The sequence below is a fragment of the Sorex fumeus genome, unplaced genomic scaffold (assembly GCF_029834395.1).
Source record: "Sorex fumeus unplaced genomic scaffold, SorFum_2.1 ptg000003l, whole genome shotgun sequence".
In the NCBI taxonomy this organism is placed as follows: domain Eukaryota; kingdom Metazoa; phylum Chordata; class Mammalia; order Eulipotyphla; family Soricidae; genus Sorex; species Sorex fumeus.
This window is the reverse complement of record NW_026606060.1, coordinates 51063821-51083009: the sequence shown is the minus strand read 5'-3', so window position 1 is coordinate 51083009 and position 19189 is coordinate 51063821. Positions and strand designations below refer to the sequence as shown.

The 19189-nt window shown below is 51.3% G+C and overlaps 1 protein-coding gene across 1 annotated transcript in view; it reads left to right on the top strand.

The window, feature by feature from the left end:
• Positions 1–19189, top strand: part of LOC130028705 (putative tetratricopeptide repeat protein 41) — a 70625-nt gene that overhangs the window by 20549 nt on the left and 30887 nt on the right. The window contains 4 exon segments of the mRNA XM_056119538.1: positions 297–738; positions 1276–1515; positions 6879–7074; positions 8681–8859. Of these exon segments, the coding sequence (XP_055975513.1) occupies positions 297–738; positions 1276–1515; positions 6879–7074; positions 8681–8859 (1057 nt within the window).

Here is a 19189-nt window from a genome sequence, read left to right as displayed (position 1 = left end):
ATGTGTGTGTGTGGGAAGGCAGTGGGGGGTGTTCTTAGGATCAAACTTGCAGCCTTGCCCGCCTCATAGTTGAGAGCTAAGGCACTGAGCTAGCCGCGACCCCCAGGAAGTAGGTTTTGTTTTTATTTGGGGGGCCACCCCCGGCATGGCTCAGGGGAGCCTATGGGATGCCGGAGATCGAACCTGAGCCAGCCTCGTGCTTGCAGACGGACGCCCTCCCCGCTGTCCTGGGGCTCCAGGCCTAGACATAGGTCTCTCTCTCTGAGTCCTCAGCCGCCTCTGCCTCTCTCCGCCAGGCCAAGGACTTCTCCTGGCTGCCGCACGCGCTCCCCCCGAACTGCAAGCTGATCCTGAGCAGCGTGTCCTCCAGCCTGTCCTGCAAGGCCCTGTGCGCCCGCCCGGACGTGCGGATGGTGGAGGTCATGAACCCCTGGCACGAGGAGGCCAGGGCCCGCATCTTCCGGCAGCACTTCATCGCCCCCAACAACAACTACCCCTTCTGCCGCTACCGGCAGATCCTGAAGAGGAAGCCCAACCTGAACGCCCTGAAGCTGGCCGTGCTGAGCACCGAGCTCAACGAGTGCCGCATCTACCGGGACGAGCTGCAGTGCCTGAAGGAGTTCCTGGACACGGGCTCCACGAAGGAGCTCTGGGAACTGGTGCTCAAGCGCTGGGTGCAGGACTACAGCTGGGCCGCGCCCGCCAAGGAGAAGGCAGGCGCGGGGCCTGCGGGAGAAGGTGGGTTGGAGTGGTAAGAGTGAGCCCTGGTGTGTGTGTGTGTGTGTGTGTGTGTGTGTGTGTGTGTCTGGGATGGGGACTCGAACCCGGGTCAGCAGCATATACAGCTACAGCTAGTGCCTTCCCCCTGCTCTCTCTCTCTCTGCCCAGTAAGCCCCTTTGGAAGGGGGACCCTGCTATCATTTTTTGGGGATCTCCGGTGCGCCAGGGTGGGGCCACCTGCGGGCTGGTGGTAGCTGGCTCTGTGGGGTGTGGAGACGGGGCGGGCTGAATGCCCCCCGGAGCCCCTCGCCTGCACGTGCCCATCACCGGGTAGGGCCGTAGCTCCGGCCATGCTCCTGGGGACAGTGGGGCCCTCACTCTGGCGGTCTGTGCCCTGACCCTGGGTGGGTGCGTGCCTCGTCTGCGTGGTATTCTCGTGGTCAGCCAGGCCCGTGGCCGGGGCCGCCTGCAGGGTGAGGGAGGGGACAGGCTGGCGGGGGCCCTGAGCACGGGCCCTTCCTTCATCCCCCTCCCCCTCCTCCCCCTCCTGCCCAGGGCTGGACGGCTGGGTGGCCAGCACCCTGAGCCTGCTGAGCCTCTCGCACTGCGGGCTGACGGAGGAGGAGATCTTCCAGCTGCTGGATGTGCTGGGCTACCGGGGCGAGCACAGAGTGACCATGCTGCACTGGGCCGCCTTCCGCAACGCCACGCGCCAGTGGGTGCGGGAGAAGCCCAGCGGCGTCCTCTACTTCCATCACCAGTCCCTGCGCACCGCCGTGGAGCACAGGCTCCTGGGTACGCAGGTCTGTGGGTCTCTGTGTGTGTGTGTCTGTGTGTATCTGTGTGTCTGTGTGTGTCTGTGCATCTGTGTGTGTCTCTGTGTATGTGTCTCTGTGTGTCTGTGTGTTTCTTTGTTCCTCTGTGTGTCTCTGTGTATGTCTGTGTGTGTCTCTCTGTGTGTGTCTGTGTGTGTCTGTGTATTCTCTGTTCCTCTGTGTGTTCCCCGTGTGTGTCTGTGTCTGTTTGTATGTTTCTTTGTTCCTCTGTGTGTCTCTGTGAGTGTGTCTGTGTCTATGTCTGTTTGTGTGTTTCTTTGTTCCTCTGTGTGTCTCTGTGTGTATGTCTGTGTGTATATCTGTGTGTCTGTGTATTCTCTGTTCCTCTGTGTGTTTCTGTGTGTGTCTGTGTATTCTCTGTTCCTCTGTGTGTTTCTGTGTGTGTCTGTGTGTTTCTCTGTTCCTCTGTATGTCTGTGTGTGTGTGTGTCTGTGTATCTGTGTCTGTGTTTCTCTGTTCCTCTGTGTGTCTCTATGTGTGTGTCTGTGTGTATCTGTGTCTGTGTGTTTCTCTGTTCCTCTGTGTATCTGTGTGTGTGTCTGTGTGTGTCTCTGTGTGTGTTTCTCTGTTCCTCTGTGTGTCTCTATGTATGTGTGTGTGTGTCTGTGTCTGTGTGTTTCTCTGTTTCTCTGTGTGTCTGTGTGTGAAACTGTGTGTGTCTGTATTTGTGTGTGTGTGTTAAGAGGCGCCCTCCAGAGGGGCGTGTGGAGCTGGGCCCTGCCATTTGTCATGTGAACGGATATAATGTGCCTCTGAGAACTAAGCCCCCCAGGGCCTGTCTGCCCCTATGGCGCCTGAAGCAGGAGGTAGGGGCATGTTGGGTGGGGGTGGCGGACGGTGCCACCCACCTCATTTGGGCTGCATATCCAGAAGACAACACCCCAAGCTAGAGCCCCACACCCCACCCTGCTGTGTCCCCAGGTGCCAGGTGTGCTGGGCAGGCAGGGGTCTCCTAGGAGAGCACTCCCCATGTGTGCCTGTCGCTCCTGCCCCCGTCTTTCTTCTGGGATGATTCCTACCATTTCTTTGTGTAGGCACCCGGGTTTCCTGCCCAGGGTGGGCGGAGCCACAAGGTAGAATGGTGAGGGCATCTCCAATACCCTCAGAAGCCAAGCCGGTCAGAGGCACCGGCTTGGCTTCCCGCATCCTGGCCCACCCTGGACCAGGGTGCTCCCTTTCTCCCCCCTCGACCTCAGAGGACAGGAGACAGACACCCCCTTCCCTTGTGTTCTGGAGGTGTGGCTTTTTTCTTGCTTCTGTTTCCACCACTGGGGATCAACCCAGGGTCTCACACATGCAAGGCAAGAGGTCTACTGATGAGGGCAGAGTGATAGCACTGCGTTTGCCTTGCTCGACCTGGGTTCGAGCCCTGACGTCCCATAAGGTCACCTGAGCACCGCCAGGAATGATCCATGAGTGCAGAGCCAGAAATAAGTCATGAGTATCGCAGGGGAGTGACCTCACAATCAAACACACACACACACACACACACACACACACACACTCACACACACACAAGCTCCACCTCAGGCATTGGCATACCGTTGGTCTTTTGTGCATTGTAAATGCTGAAAGCATGTGAAATGTGGTTCCTTGTGAGGGCTCTGGGTGGGGGTGCAGTGACGGCCACTCCCATGGAGCAGGATGTCACTAAGCCCTGAAACTCCATCATCTTGTCAACCAAGGCTGAGACTGTGAAAGAATTAAGTTGAAGGTTTGTGGCCGCTCATGTTGAACATGGCCGCGGGTCCTGTTTTCCCAACAGCCTTTGCCACATTTGGGGAATTCTTGTGATGTTTTTACCTTTTGCATAACTGGGTTTGTTATGGTGATTGGAGGCCAGTGATTTTCCTGGAGGTGGGGTGGGGGTCAGGGAAGGGCTTTCCGCATGGTATTTGGGGGCTATAGGATGGTCCCACACAGGCCATAGCACCATGCCCCCCGTAGTGGTGCTTTGGGGCCATCTCTGCAGGGGCCAGACCAGGTGTCTGTCCGCTGGGCACTTTCTCCAGCCCCTTGAGCCATCCCCCCCCCACCCCCGTCCAGGGGCCAAGGGTCATTAGTGATAGAATTGAGAGTGTTTTGGGGGTGTCACCAACTGCACTCTTAGAAGACGATGACCTTATTTTTTTCTTTAAATTTTTATTAGTGAAACACCATGAGGTACAGTTGTAGACTTACAAATTTTTGTGCTTGGGTTTCGATTATACAATGATCAAATACCCATCCCTCCACCAATGCCCATTTTCCACCACCATGGGTCCCAGTATCCCTCCCACCCCCCCATCCCCTCCCATCCCACCCTGCCTCTGCGGCAGGGCATTCCCTTTTGTTCTCTCTCTCCTTTTGGGTGTTGTGGTTTGCAAAAGAGGCATTGAGTGTCAATCATGTTCGGTCTATAATCCACTTTCAGCATGCATCTCCCATCCTGGGAGGATCCTCCCAATACCTTTATTTGGTGCTCCCTTCTCCATCTGAGCTGCCCTCTCCCCCAGCACGTGCGGCTGGCCTCCAAGCCATGGAGTGAAACTCCTGGTACTTATTTCGGCTATTCTTGGGTGTTAGTCTCCTATTTTGTTACTTTATATTCCTCAGATGAATGCAATCTTTCTATGTCTGTCCCTCTCTTTCTGACTCATTTCGCTTAGCATGATACTTTCCACGTAGTACCATTTGTATGTAAATTTTATGACTTCATCTTTTCTAACAGCTGCATAGTACTCCATTGTGTAGCTGTACCAAAGTTTCTTTAGCTAGTCATCTGTTCTCAGGCACTCAGGGTTTTTCCCAGATTCTGGCTATTGTAAACAGTGCTGCAATGAATAAACAAGTGCAGATGTCACTACGGCTATACTTTTTTGCACCTCTGGGATATATTCCGAGCAGTAGTATTGCTGGGTCAAATGGAAGCTCAATTTCTAATTTTTTGAGAATTGTCCATACTGTTTTCCAAAAGGGCTGAACCAGTTGGCATTCCCACCAGCAGTGAAGGAGGGTCCCTTTCTCGCCACATCCGTGCCAACACTGGTTGCTTTTGTTTTTTTGGATGTGGGTCAGTCTCTGTGGTGTGAGACGCTATCTCATTGTTGTTTTGATCTGTGTCTCCCTGATGATTAACGATGTAGAGCATTTTCTCATGTGCCTTTTTTGCCATTCGGATTTCTTCTTTGAGAAAGTTTCTGTTCATTTCATTGCCCCATTTTTTGATGGGGTTGGGTGATTTCTTCTTGTGGAGTTTAACCAGTACCTTGTATATCCTTGATATCAACCCCTTGACGGATGTGTACTTGGTGAATATCCTTTCCCATTCTGTAGACTGTCTTTGTATTTTGGTCACTATTTCTTTTGAGGTGCAGAAGCTTCTTAGTTTAAGATAGTTCCATTTGTCTATCTCTGTTTTCACTTGCTTGGCCAGTGGCGTGACATCTTTGAAGATACCATTAGCTTCAATGTCATGGAGGGTTTTGCCAATTTTTTCTTCAATGTACCTTACGAATTCCGATCTGTTGTTGAGGTCTTTACCATTTTCATCTTACTTTTGTACATGGTGTTAGGCAGAGATCTAAGCCCATTTTTTTGCATGTAGCTGTCCAGTTTTGCCAGCACAATTTGTTAAAGAGGCTTTCCTTGTTCCACTTCACATTTCTTGTTCCCTTATCAAAGATTAGATGATCATATGTTTGGGGGGAGATGTCAGTATATTCAACCCTGTTCCATTGGTCTGCAGCTCTGCCTTTGTTCCAGTACCATGCTGTTTTAATTATTACTTCTTTGTAGTAGAGTTTGAAGTTAGGGAGGTTGATTCCTCCCATTTTCTTTTTCCCAAGAATTGCTTTAGCTATTCGTGGGGACTTATTGTTCCATATGAATTTCAGGAGTGTTTGCTCCATTTCTTTGAAGAATGTCATGGGTATCCTTATAGGGATCACATTGAATTTATACAATGCTTTCGGTAGTATTGCCATTTTGACAATGTTAAGTCTACCGACCCATGAGCAGGGGATATCTTTCCATTTCCTCATGTCCTCTTTTATTTCCTGAAGTAGCATTTTGTAGTTTTCTTTGTACAGGTCCTTTACTTCCTTAGTTAACCTGATTCCTAGGTACTTGATTTTCTGTTGCACAATCGTGAACGGGATTGTTTTTCCATGTCACTTTCTTCTCTCTCTCTATTTGCGTATAGAAGACAATGACCTTAGACAGGCGCCATGACTGCTCTGTGTTGGCTGCCGACTCTCCCTCTCCCCAGCCTCTCCGTGCCCTGCTCACGTCTCCTGAAATGAGGCCAGTTCCAAAACCCACCCTGCCTGCAAGTGTTCAAGTGAAAGGAGTCGCTTAGCACTTGCTATTGATTAGAATTTGCCGGGGCCACACCTGGCAGTGATCAGGGCTGACTCCTGGAGGTGCTCAGGGCTAACTCATAGCCCTGTGCTCAGTGCTGACTTCTGGTCCTGTGCTCAAGGCTGACTCCTGGCAGTGCTGACTCCTGGCTGTATGCTCAGGGTTGACTCCTGGTCCTGTGCTCAGGGATGACTCCTGGGAGTGCTCAGGGATGACTCCTGGCCCTGTGCACAGGACTGATTCCTGGCGGTGCTCAAGGAACCATATTCAATGCCAGGGACTGAACCATGTGCCAGGCAAGTTCCATAACCCCTGCACTGTCTCCCTGGCTCCTTACTCAATTTGAATTAAAAAAAAAAAAGAAAACCCTTTTGCTGTTTGGGGGATTCAAAAAAAAGCAATGACTATTTTGGAATCAGATTTATAGTTACCATGTTTTGGCAATAACATTTAAAAATACAGTCGTATACATTCATTCTTTAAACATAGTGCTAATATGCAAGGAAAACTTTATTGTGCTTCCAGGAAACCTAGGGGTCGTGAATATTTCCTTGGTGTTATTTTGCTTTTTGGGTCACACCCGGAGATGCTCAGAGGTTACTCCTGGCTCTGCACTCAGGAATTACTCCTGGCAGTGCTCAGGGGACCACATGAAGTGCCAGGAATTGAACCTGGGTTGGCTGCATGCAAGACAAGTTCCCTAGCTGCTGTATCCATTGGTCTGACCCCTTGAATATTTGAGAAAATAGTACAGAAAAATCAACATACTCACAAGCTACTCAAAATACAGGCCCAGCCCCCCCCCCCATGGTAAGAAATTTCAGACTGACTTCTAAAAAGATGCGTTTGTCCTAGTTCCGCTTTCCCCCAGCCTCCTGGCTTCTACTGGGTCTCATTATGACTCACTGTTATCTTCTCCTCTCCCTCCCATCTCCCCGCACCCAAAGCCAGATGTTTCAACCATAATGAATTTTGAAACAGGTGCCCTGGTGCCGGTCCGAGAGAACAGCCTGCTGGGCTCCACCAGCCCCTCCGATGAGATCATGGGCCTCTACAAGATCTTGATCGAGTTCTTCCGGCGGCATACGGCCTACTGGAGAGTGTACCAGGAGCTGCCCTGGTACCTGAAGGAGAGCGAATCCTGGGAGGAGCTTTGCACCTTCCTCTCCAGCCCCAGGTGGGTCCTTGGACACAGCAGTGGACCTGCTGCCCCCCTCGCTGAGACTCCCGCGGCTTCCCTGAGCAAGGGGCCAGCCCTTCACATGTTCATTCATGCACATGCCCAGTCACTCGCTCAAGTTTGTATGTTACGATGGGACTGCCCTTTGTCACAAACCTTGGTGTCTGATGGGTCCCCAGGCTGGCACCTCCTCCACTTCCACCTCCTCTTCCTCCTCCTCCTCCTTTTCCTCCTCCTTTTCCTCCTCTTCCTCCTCCTCCTCTTCCTCCCCCTCCTCTTCCTCCTCCTCCTTGTCCTCCTCCTTTTTCTCTTCCCCTCTTCTTCCTCCTCCTCTTCCTCCTCTTCCTCCTCCTCCTCTTCCTTCTCCTCCTCCTCCTCTCCTCCAACTCCTCCTCTTCCTCCTCCTTGCCTCCTCCTCCTCCTCCCCTGCTGGCTTTCTCCCTCTTCCTCTTCTTCCTCCTTGTTCTTCCTCTTCTCCTTCTGTGTGTTCTTTTTTTTCTCCTTTCTTTCTTTCTTCCTTCCTTCCTTCCTTCCTTCCTTCCTTCCTTCCTTCCTTTCTTTCTTTCTTTCTTCCTTCCCTCCCTCCCTCCCTCCCTTCCTCCCTCCTTCCTTCCTTTCTTTCTTTCTTTCTTTCTTTCTTTCTTTCTTTCTTTCTTTCTTTCTTCTTTTTGGGTCACACCTGGCAATGCACAGGGGTTACTCCTGACTCTACACTCAGGAATCACTCCTAGTGGTGCTCAGGCGACCATATGGAATGCTGGAAATTGAACCCGGGTTGGCCGCATACAAGGCAAGCGCCCTATCCGCTGTGCTATCACTCCAGCTCCTTCTCCTCCCTTCTTCCTCATCCTCTTCCTTTTCCTTTTCCTCTTCCTCCTCCTGCTTCTCTCCCTCATCCTCTTCCTCTTCCTCTTCCTCTTCGCCCTCCTCACCTGGCAGTGCATAGGGTTTCCCCTGGCCCAGGGGAGCTGTCCAGTGCTGGGCCTCCTCCCCCACATCTGCAGCATTGCAAGCACCTGCCCCCCCCCCCCCCCATTGTCTGTCTGGCCCAGTTCTCCAATCTCCGCATGGGCACCACCAAGAGTCGAGAAGGAATGGGCAGGAATAAATGATTGATTGGTCATGTTCCACCAGCCCCTCCACCTTCCTCCCCTCAATTCCTGCTTCCCTCCCGCTCCATCCTCCTCCTTCCTTTTCCATCCCCCTCGCTTCCCCTTCCTCCCTCTCCCCTTCCCTTCCTCACGTGCATTCTTTGTCCTGTAGAACCTCTCTCGCGGACCTGTTCCCTGTGCATCCCATTCCATTGGATAGGATGTGGCACTAAATGAGTTGCCGTTTCTAGCTCGCGGGCTTTTCCGTGGGCGGGCTGGGGATGGAGAGGACCTGGGCAGTGGTAGTGACCCTGCTGGCATACTGGAATTATTCTGTCCTACAAGTGCAGGGTGGAGTCGAGACCTGCCTGGGGTGGGAGAGGGGGTAGGGAGGGAGAGTGTCTGGCCCTTTGGCAGACGAGCTGCAGGGACCAGGTCAGTGAGACTCAGATTTCTCTGGTGGCCTGTCCAAAGACTCCTGTGACTGACGTCAGTGTTCCCTCTGTCCCCAGTGTCGTGGACCAGCTGTCCAAGCTCCCGAGCCCAAGCTTCTGGATGGGGTTGCACCTCGTCCACTACTGGGACGTGCTGCTGAAAGTCGGCTATCATGCCACCCCGGCCTACCTGTCCACTGTGACCAAGATCAAGGCGGGCCAGTGCCGCAAGGGGAAGAGGAGACCGGGACTCTCAGGTCAGTGCTCTGAGTCGCTGCATGGTCTATCTGTGGGGGCCATGGCCAGGAGCCCCTTCTCTCTTCCCGCACATCCCCCCAGGTCTCCACCCCATTCACTCCAACTGTAGCAGAAACCCACATGTTCTGGGGCCGGAGCGATAGCACAGCAGGGAGGGCGTTTGCCTTGCATGCACCCGACTCGGGTTCGACTTCCATTATGCCATATGGTCACCCAAACACTGCCAGGGGTAATTCCTGAGTGCAGAGCCAGGAGTAATTCCTGAGCATCACCAAGTGTAATTCAAAAAGACCAAAAAAAAAAAAACCCACACACACACAAAACAAAAAACTGTCCCAAAATAAATGTGATCTGTGGCATGACCTGGGAGCTGAAGAGAGAAGAATGAAACCTGTCCCATGAGCCATCCTATTTCTAGGGATGAGACTGGGAACAACACCAAACACAACCTTAATTTCACATCCCAGTCTCTCTTCATGCCTCCCGGAAGTCAGCAGAACACATCACCGAGCAGAGTAGGAAAAGGCAGGGGAGGGGTGCTGATGCAGACAGGACACGGGATGAAATAATGAAGGTGCTAGACAGGGCTGGGGAGAGTGCAGGGGGAAAGCATCTGCCTTGCATACGGACAACCAGGATTTAATCCTCGGCACCACGCATGGGCCCCCAGCACCTCCAGGAATGATCCCTTTAAGCATCGCCGGGTGTGACCCCCCCCCCTCCAAAAAAGAGAAGTCTACACATTCTGAGGATGGGGAACAGGGCCAAAATGCTCATTTGGAGATGGGCAGCAGTGCCCATCCCGGCCTGGGACCCTCAGTGACTGAGCAATGGATTCGGCAGAGCTGACCTTGTTCTGGAGAGTTCAGAAATGACTTCTGGGCCTGTGGGGTTCTGTCTAGGGATTTTTTGTTTTGGGGCCACGCCTGATATTGCTCAGGGATTCCTCCTGACTCTGCCCTCAGGGATCACACCTGACAGGGCTCAGGGGACCATATGGGGTGCTGGTGATCGAACCTGGGTCAGCCACAAGCAAGGCAAGTGCCCTATTGGCTGTGCTATAGCTCCAGCCCCAGGTTAGGGATTATAGTTATAGATCTGTGCTTCAAGTGAAGTACTTAATTTTATTTTTTAACATATATTTGGCATATATCACTATCACTATCACCCCGTTGTTCATCGATTTGCTTGTACAGGCGCCAGTAACGTCTCCATTCATCCCTGTCACGTGCTAGTGTAGCCTGATGGCATATTGGGGGCTCTTTCAGGGTCAGGGGAATGAGGACCATCATTGTTACTGTTTTTGGCATATCAAGTACGACACGAGTAGCTTGCCAGGCTCTGATGTGTGGGCGGGATGCTCTCGGTAGCTTGCCGGGCTCTCCGAGAGGGATGGAGGCTTTTGGGTCAGCCTCTAATCACCTTTACAGGTGTTCCCAGTCAGGCATATATGCGGGCAGGATACTCTAAGTAGCCTGCCTGGTTCTCTGAGAGTGAGAACTCGAGAATAAGAAGTTGTGTGGCCACATTTGCATCTGTATGCTTCCGGGAGCTTGGTTTTATATCTGGATCCTGTCTGTTGATGGGGTTACACGGCAGTTGGTGGGTGTAATTGGCTAGCTGCTGGAAGATGGGGGATCTGGGTGGAGGAGGCCCAGTCCTGAACCGAGCAGGCTTGGAGATCTCAGCCCTGGGTCCCGCACACCTGGGTTCTTCTGCTGGTTCCTTCATGCATGAGGCTCGTCCAAACGTGTGGAGAGTGGTCTCAGCATGGCTGTGGCTGGGCCCCAGAGGTCTTCATTAGTTATATAAAAATTATTTATATAAAAAATATATTTTAAAAATATATGAAATATTGTATATTTTTATATATTTAGTGAATATACTATGTACTATATATTATTATGATATAAGTTCTATATGAGTATTATATATAGTTGGTCACACTTATCAGATATATGATGTATAAAATATAATCTATATCATACATTATATAAAGTAATAATACAATATTGTATATTACATTATACATATGTGTATATATATGTATAATAGGGCTGGAGGGACAGCATAGCAGGTAGGGCGTTTGCCTTGCACATGGCCGACCCGGGTTTGATTCCTTCATCCCTCTCGGAGAGCCCGGCAAGCTACCAAGAGTATCCCACCTGCACTGCAGAGTCTTGCAAGCTCCCTGTGGCGTATTTGATATGCCAAAATCAGCAAGTTTCACAATGGAGACGTTACTGGTGCCTGCTCAAGCAAATCGGTGAACAACAGGAGGACAGTGCTACAGTGCTACATAGTGTGTGTGTGTGTGTGTGTGTGTGTGTGTGTGTGTGTGTTTGGGCAGGCAGTGAAGATTCACTTTTTGACAAACCCCTGCTCTGTCCCCAAAGACTGACTGCTTGTATTTGTGACTCTGCAAAGTTCCATTTAAATGAGCCTTATGCCAGGAGGCTGGGACTCATTGCGTTTGTTCCTTTGCTTTGCTGGGGAGTTGTGGGTGTATAACTTCTCTCCAGGGCTGCAGTGAACCCAGCTTAGTGTTTCTCCGAAGCGTGTGCTGTGGCTCCCCCCGGTGGTAAGACTGAGAACAAGCACAATAGGGGTGCCGACACTTGCCACAATGGCACCGGCCTCTGGCCCTGCCCCCTGCGTGCCCCTCCTGGCCAGTCAGTGCCTGTGGGGAGCTGCTCCTTTGTGAAGTGGGCAGTGCCCACTTCCTGTGACTCACAGGGAAGCTGTGCCCCCTCCCTGCAGACACCTTTAGAGATTTCTTTGTTTTTGAGTCGCACCTTGAGTGCTTGGGGTCTATCCTGGACTCTGTGTTCAGAAGGGGCCCTTGGTGGTGCCGGGTACCATGGAATGCCAGAGGTTGAACCCGGACTGGAGTGAGGCCGGAGGCCGGTCAAATGCCTTTACCCCCGGACTATTCCTGTGGCTTAAACTTTAAATATTTTGGAGAAATGGAATAAAATAACTCATTACATATTATTATTATTATTATTGTGTTCTGGGACCACAGCCAGTGGTGCTCAGGGATGACTCCTGGCTCTGTACTCAGGGGTCACTCCTGATGGGCTCAGGGGACTATCTGGGGTGCCACGGATTGAACCTGTGTCCCCCAAGGGCAAGGTAGATGCCCTACCCGCTGTGCTGTCTGTCTTTCCCGCTCTGCCATTGGTTCTCTGCTCAGCCATCACTTCCTGGAGCAGTGGCCACGGATTCACATCTACCCCCACACTCCTGGCCCTATGCACCCCGTGAATTTAGATCCACTGCCTCAGCAGCTGCCGGCGGGCCTCGGCACCAGGTGGATACAGCTGGCTGGGTCCTGCCTGTGTTTCCTGCACCAGGACTGTCCCTGACCCATAGGGGACAAATGCATGAAGTAGTAAATAATAGATGCCATTATCTCTGAGATAAGGCTTTATGAAATGTGGGGAGAATCCCTGTCAGCAGTTGCTTAGTTCCCTTGGTGCAGGACCACATGGCTCAGTGCTCAGGCCACAGTGTTCCGTGTTGGGGGGGGGGGTCACTGGGGACCCTCAGGTGATGCTTGAGAGGGGAGGCCTAGGACTCAGAGCTTGAACTCAGGGCCTTGAGCAGCGGGGAGTTTTGTGCATACTGGGTGTCCCTTCCCGTCTGCCCTGACCTGGTCCAAGAGCTCCTTGCCCTCTCTGCCCGCCCTCCAATCTGTACTTGTGCCAAAATAGGGCAGTAGATGCAGTCGATGGTGTCCTAGAGCTAAGAAAGTAACACAGTCAGTCACTGCAGTGTGGTCTCTGCTTCGCTCTCATCAGATCACGATCACGATCACGATCACGGTCTTCCTGTTGTTCATTGATTGCCTCGAGCAGGCCCCAGTAACGTCTCCTTCGTCCTAGCCCTGAGATTTTAAAAAGTGCCATATTGAAGGCTCTTTCAGGGTTAGGAGAATGAGACCCATCATTGTTACTGGTATTTGGCATATTGGGTATGCCACGGGGAGTTTGCCAGACTCTGCCGTGTAGGCAGGTTACATTTGGTAGCTTGTCAGTTTGTCTAAAGTAGGAATGAGATAATAAGACGTTGCGAGGCTGCAAATGTGGCCACACGCTTCTGGGAGCTGGGTTTTGTAGTCTCTGGGTCTTGGCCGTTGATGGGATTAGACAGCATCAGGGGGCCAGTTGGTGGGTGTGACCCCTGCCTACTGGAAGATGGAGGATCTGGGTGGAGGGTGCTCAGCCCCGATGCTAGCAGGCTTGGAGATCTCAGCCCCGGTACCCGCATGCCTTTGTTCCTCTGCCGGTACCTTCATGCGTGTGGAGAGTGGTCTCAGCATGGTTGTGGCTGGTTCTGGAGGTCTTTGGCTGCCAGAGCTCTGCTTGGGGCAGGGAGGGAAATTCAACCCGCCTCCTTCCAAGGGGCCCCGATGAGGACAGCCAGGCGAGGGGGCAGGAGACTCTGCATTGTTCTCTTCTGGGAGCTGGGTTTTATATATATATATATATATTCACTCTCATCAGAGAGAAGTGAAAATTAAAACAAAGTTTATGTTATTTTTTTAGGGAGTCAGCTAGCAATGATTTTTAGCAGTGCCCAACAACATTGTAAGAGAACAAACAAAACAAAACAAAAGGGGCCCAGGTGATAATGTGGGAGGTGAGATGCTGTCCTTGATGTCACCCCCAGTTTGGTTCCAGGCACCACATCTGGGCCACACCCCCACCCCCTGCAACCCACCCTCCTCAGCACCATCGAGAGTGATCCCTAAGTACAGAGCTGGGAGTCAGCCCTGAGCACAGCCGGGTGTGTCCACTCCTCAAGAAAACTAAAAACAAAACAAATCTTATAAGGCTGTGAGGATGTGGACATTTTTACACACTGTGGTGAGGGTTTATGAGAGCACACCGACATTTTCTGTCCAAAGTCTCAAACACATTAATAGCCTGGAATCTATACAAGTGCTAACAGCTGCTCCAAGAACATAATCAGAGATTTAAAAGCAGGGTCTATACCCAGACCCATCTACTTAAACTGTACAATAAGCTCTTAACTTTTCCATCTTCAAATAAACAAATAAATAAATCAGGGTCTCAGGGCCAGAATGATAGGACAGCAGTCAGGTTGTTTGCTACACACACGGCCAGCCCAGGTTTGTTCCCCGGCACTCCATATGGTCCCCTGAGCCGTGCTAGGAGTGATCCCTGAGTGCAGAGCCAGGAGCAAGCCCTCGGCAATGCTGGGTGTGACCCCAAACCATAATAATAGTAATAATCATGAAAGGTCTATATCAGGGTTGGAGACCCTGAGTTTTATCCCCCACACCACATGCCCACCCCCACCCCCACCCCTAGACCCTCCCCTGGTGTAGCACCGATGGCCCCTAAGCATCTCCTCCCCAAGCACGGATCCCTTAGACTCTCACTGTGCTCTATCATGGGGAGCAGAGCTTACCACCCCCACCTGCCCCCACTGGAGCTGTGTGCGTGTGTGTGTGTGTGTGTGTGTGTGTATATATATATATATATATATATATATATATATATATATCCTCCCAGTGCGTCTCTCTGGAGAACTCAGTGTTTCCTAGGTCTGACTAAATTTGATCTGTAAGACAGGAGGTGGCCTGTCATTGATAGGTAGATTCTTGAGCATCATTCAAGGCCACAGCAAACTCTGCAGGCTACAATGTTTGCAATAGACCTTAAGCCCCAGGAGGACGGGACCCTGAACACCGAGTAGTGTCCAGTGGACAGGCAGTCTAGTGCAGTATGACATAGAAATATGGGGCGTCTTCAAAAGTACAAAGGCAGGCAAGTTAGCACGGTCTATAGGGTAGGCAAAGTTTAAATTCTTTTTTTTTTAAAAGCATGTTTTTCATTCACTGGGTGACCACACCATGGTCTAGAAGTCCACACAGTGGCCCGTTAACAGAGACTGTCTTCTCTCTCTCTCTCTCTCTTAAAATTTTTATTAGTGAAACACCATGAGGTACAGTTGTAGACTTACAAATTGTTGTGCTTGGGTTTCAATTATACAATGATCAAATACCCATCCCTCCACCAGTGCCCATTTCCCACCACCACAGATCCCAGTATCCCTCCCACCCCCCATCCCCCCATCCCACCCTGCCTCTGTGGCAGGGCATTCCCCTCTGTTCTCTCTCTTCTTGTAGTTGTTGTGGTTTGCAAAAGAGGCAATGGGTGGCAATCATGTTTGGTCTATAGTCTACTTTCAGCATGCTTCTCCCATCCTGGGAGGATCCTCCCAACACCCTTTATTTGGTGCTCCCTTCTCTATCTGGGCTCCCTTTTCCCCCAGCATGTGTGGCTGGCCTCCAAGCCATGCGGTGAACCTCCTGGTACTTGTCTCAGTTATTCTTGGGAGTTAGAGACTGTCTTCTTTTGATGCACGTGAGTGTGGGTGACTCTGACTTCTCTGCGCGCTCCCTTCTCTTCTGACGCTTCTCGTAGGGCTGTATCCATCCTTCCCGCCCACCCCAGCTGCGAGTTTTTACGGCTTGGCTGGAGACTTGGTGCTGTGTCCTGGGCAGGGGCAGCGGTGCCCCTAGCAAAGGCCTTGCTCCATTCTGGGTTGTACGGGACAGGTTTGCTCCTGGGCAGTCGAGCTCCTGGTGGGGGGGTACTTGGTAAGGGGGGGGCGAGGCCTGGTGGTGGGTGGTGGGTGGCGGGTGCCGGGCATGCACATTTCTGGGAACACTGGAAGAACCGAGTATTAAATGCAGGGATGAGTGCTGACTGTCCATCTGGGCCCCGGGCAGCTTTCTGGGCACCTTCATCCCTCCTGGCCAGTGCAGCCCTGCTCTTGCTGGTGCCTGTCTCTCTGTCTGCTCTGAGCAGCTCTCTCTCTCTCTCTCTCTCTCTCTCTCTCTCTCTCTCTCTCTCTCTCTCTCTGTGTGTGTGTGTGTGTGTGTGTGTGAGCATCGGCTACACCTGGTGGTGCCAAAGACTATTCCTGGTTCTGTGCTCAGGAGTCACTCTTTTTTTTCTCTTTGGGTCACACCCAGTGATGCTCAGGGGTTCCTCCTGGCTCTTCACTTAGAAATTACTCCTGGCAATGCTCAGGGGACCATATGGAATGCTGGGAATCAAACCCGGGTCGGCTGCATGCAAGGCAAACACCCTCCCTGCTGTACTATCGCTCCAGCCCTCAGGAGTCACTCTTGGTGGTGCTCAGGGGACTGTATGCAGCGCCAGGCATCAAACTGGGGCTGACTCCATGCAAGGCAAGTGCCTTTCCCCTCCCCCCTTTCTGCTCCCCTGCCCCTCACAGTCTCCCTGCCCCTGCTCATGTTTCTTAGGCTTCCCTGGCCACAGACTTGACCTCTCAGTTCTCCTGCCTGCCACTTCACTCTCAAGGGTTGACAGGGGGTTGAACTCTGGCCCCAGAGTCCAGAGTCTCACACTGAGCCTCTCAGTGCTCTCCCCCTTGCCAGGCTCCCTTTGTGCTTTCGCTGTCCATCTCAAGGTTCCAGAACTGTGATTCAAAGTCTCCCAACCGCATCTGTGCCATTTGGGAACATTGTTGGCACCTAGTAGATGCTCAGTAAGTTTAACTCTCGTGTGAATGGTGAGTCCCGGAGGGGTCCCTGAAGGAATGAGGGAGGCGTCAGAGTCGCCGTCAAGGCATCCTGCGTGGCCTGAGCAAGGAGGAAGGGAAGCATTTGTGCTGAGCACACTCAAGGCAATGAGTTGCAGTGTAACAAACCGACCGATGTGGAGTAAGACAAGGGGGGCGGGGGGTAGCAGAGACAGGGGGCAGGGGTAAACTGTCAGAGCACTTTATAGTATATGTATGTGTCTAACCCAGAGCCAGTACCACTGAAAAACACAGGATCCAGACCCAATAATCTGTCACTGTCACTGTCCTCCCGTTGTTCATCGATTTGCTCGAGCAGGCCCAGTAACATCTCCATTGTGAGATTTTGTTGTTACTGTGTTTGCATACTCAGTGCATCACAGGTAGCTTGCCAGGCTTTGCTGTGCAGGCAAGATACTTTCGGTAGCTTGCCGGGCTCTCCGAGAGGGGCAGAGGAATCAAACCCTGGTCGGCTGGGTCGGCTGTGTGCAAGGCAAATGCCCTACTGCTGTGCTATTGCTCCAGTACAACCCAATAATAAAACTTGTGTCTGTTAAGGAGGAGGCCTGTAGGCGGGGGTGATGGGCGATGGGTGATGGGAGGAACCTGGGGACACTGGTGGAGGCAAGTCGATGCTGAGGGTGTTGGATCTTTGTGGGCACATTTGCACATGCACATGGTGCTCAAACTAAAAAAGTCGTGGCTACAGGGATTTCCAAACAGGGAAGTTCTGCAAATGATGACTTTGTGGAGGCTGGAGTTCCCGCGGGCTTATCTCCTCAGCCACTGGGACCGGGTCACCTGTGAGATCACTCCAGGGCTCTGGAGTCTAAGTTCAGACAATTTCCTAATGGTCCCCCAGGAAATAGTACAGATTAATAATTCACCTTGGGTTGGGCTTGGAGGTGAGGGATGCCTTGAAACCTTCACAGTTGCCTCTGGGAACCTTGAAGGAGAATTAGCATTGTTTCTGTTTGAGAGCTGGGAGATGCCAAGTTTGGGTCCCCCTGAAGCTGTCCGTGGCCAGACAAACTTTGATCTTCCCTTTTGCACTCCCCCCTTACTGCATGCCCACCTTTGCCTCTATATAATCACTACATGCCTTGAATAAACTTGTCGGCTGACCACCAGTCATTGGCCCACGTCTTGGTTCCCAGCCAACAGCTCACGGTCCTGTCTATAAGCTATCAGTTTTAGACTGGGTTCAATGGCCCGTCACTCCCAGGTGCCCCATCACCACAAGACAGTGACATGTAGGACCCTGTATTTGACTGGGTCTTTTATTTTTATTTTAATTTTTTAAAATTTTATAAAGTAGTTCACAATATTTGATTACATTTAATATTCAAACATCAAGACCACCACCATTACACCTTCCCACCACCCAATTTGGGATGTTTCCATCCCAAGCCCCAATCCCTGTTCCAAAGCACAACCGAAATGATATGCTTTGTATTCTCTGTTTAACTGGGTCTTTTTTTTTTTTGATTTTTTGGGTCACACCTGGCGATGCACATGGGGTTACTCCTAGCTCTGCACTCAGGAATTACACCTGGTGTAGCTCAGAGGACCATATGGGATGCTGGGAGTCGAACCCGGGTCGGCCGCGTGCAAGGCAAAACACCCTACCCGCTGTGCTATCACTCTAACCCCTTAACAGGGTCTTAACGTTCAAAAATGCTGTATACCTTTCCATTGGTAAAAATATACGACACAGGTACATGCTTACACACATACATGTAACTAATATATTCTTTCCCTGTTTATTTAAGAATTTTTGGCTCATACCCAGTGGTGCTTATGGGTTACTCTTGGCTCTACACTCAGGTGCCTGAGGGTCCATATAGGGTACTAGGGATCCAACCACAGGCAGGCCACGTGCCGGGCAAACACTTGACCTGCTGTGCAGTCTCTCCAGCTCTCATTCTTTTCTAAACATTTTCTTTTTTTATCAGGACACCTGGATTTACAAAGTCCCTCATGATTGAGTTTCAGGCATGCAATACTCCAACACCAACCCCTTCAGAACCAGCATTCATTCCCTTTTGCCCTTGTAACTTGTCGGGCTTTCCGTGAAAGCTGTAATTCAGGACAGCTGCGGCAGAGGGCAGAGTCGTGTCAGAGATTCAAGCAGACCTTTTCCTCGTGCCTGAAAATTGCTCCCTATACAAATTAGAGCAGTTACATGCGTAGAACTACAGAAAAACATTTCCCCTCCCACCTCTGCATTTTAAAATTTGCATAATAATACTATTGAAAAGTACTATAACTATTTTTTTTTGGTGGGGAGGTCATACCCGGCAATGCATAGGGGTTCCTCATGGCTCTATACTCGGGAATTATCCTGGCGCTATAGCTACTTTTTAAAAATGTTATGAACAGTTTTTCACATTCAAAACTGCTAGTAGTACTGTGGCACTGTCCTCCCGTTCTTCATCATTTTTTTTTCTTTCTGGGTCACACCCAGCAATGCTCAGGGGTTACTCCTGGCTTTGCACCCAGGAATCACTCTTGGCGGTGCTCAGGGGACCATATGGGATGCTGGGAATCGAACCTGGGTTGGCCGCGTGCAAGTCAAATGCCCTACCCGCTGTGCTATCGCTCCAGCCCAGTTGGTAATTTATATAATATGAGAGCAAAGTACTGCTTTGGTGGAGAGAAACAACTAAATATGGATAATGTATTAATCTCCTTAAGTGCTCTCTGCTCCGTCCCCCTAGTGCTTTAAAATTCTTTCTTTTCCTC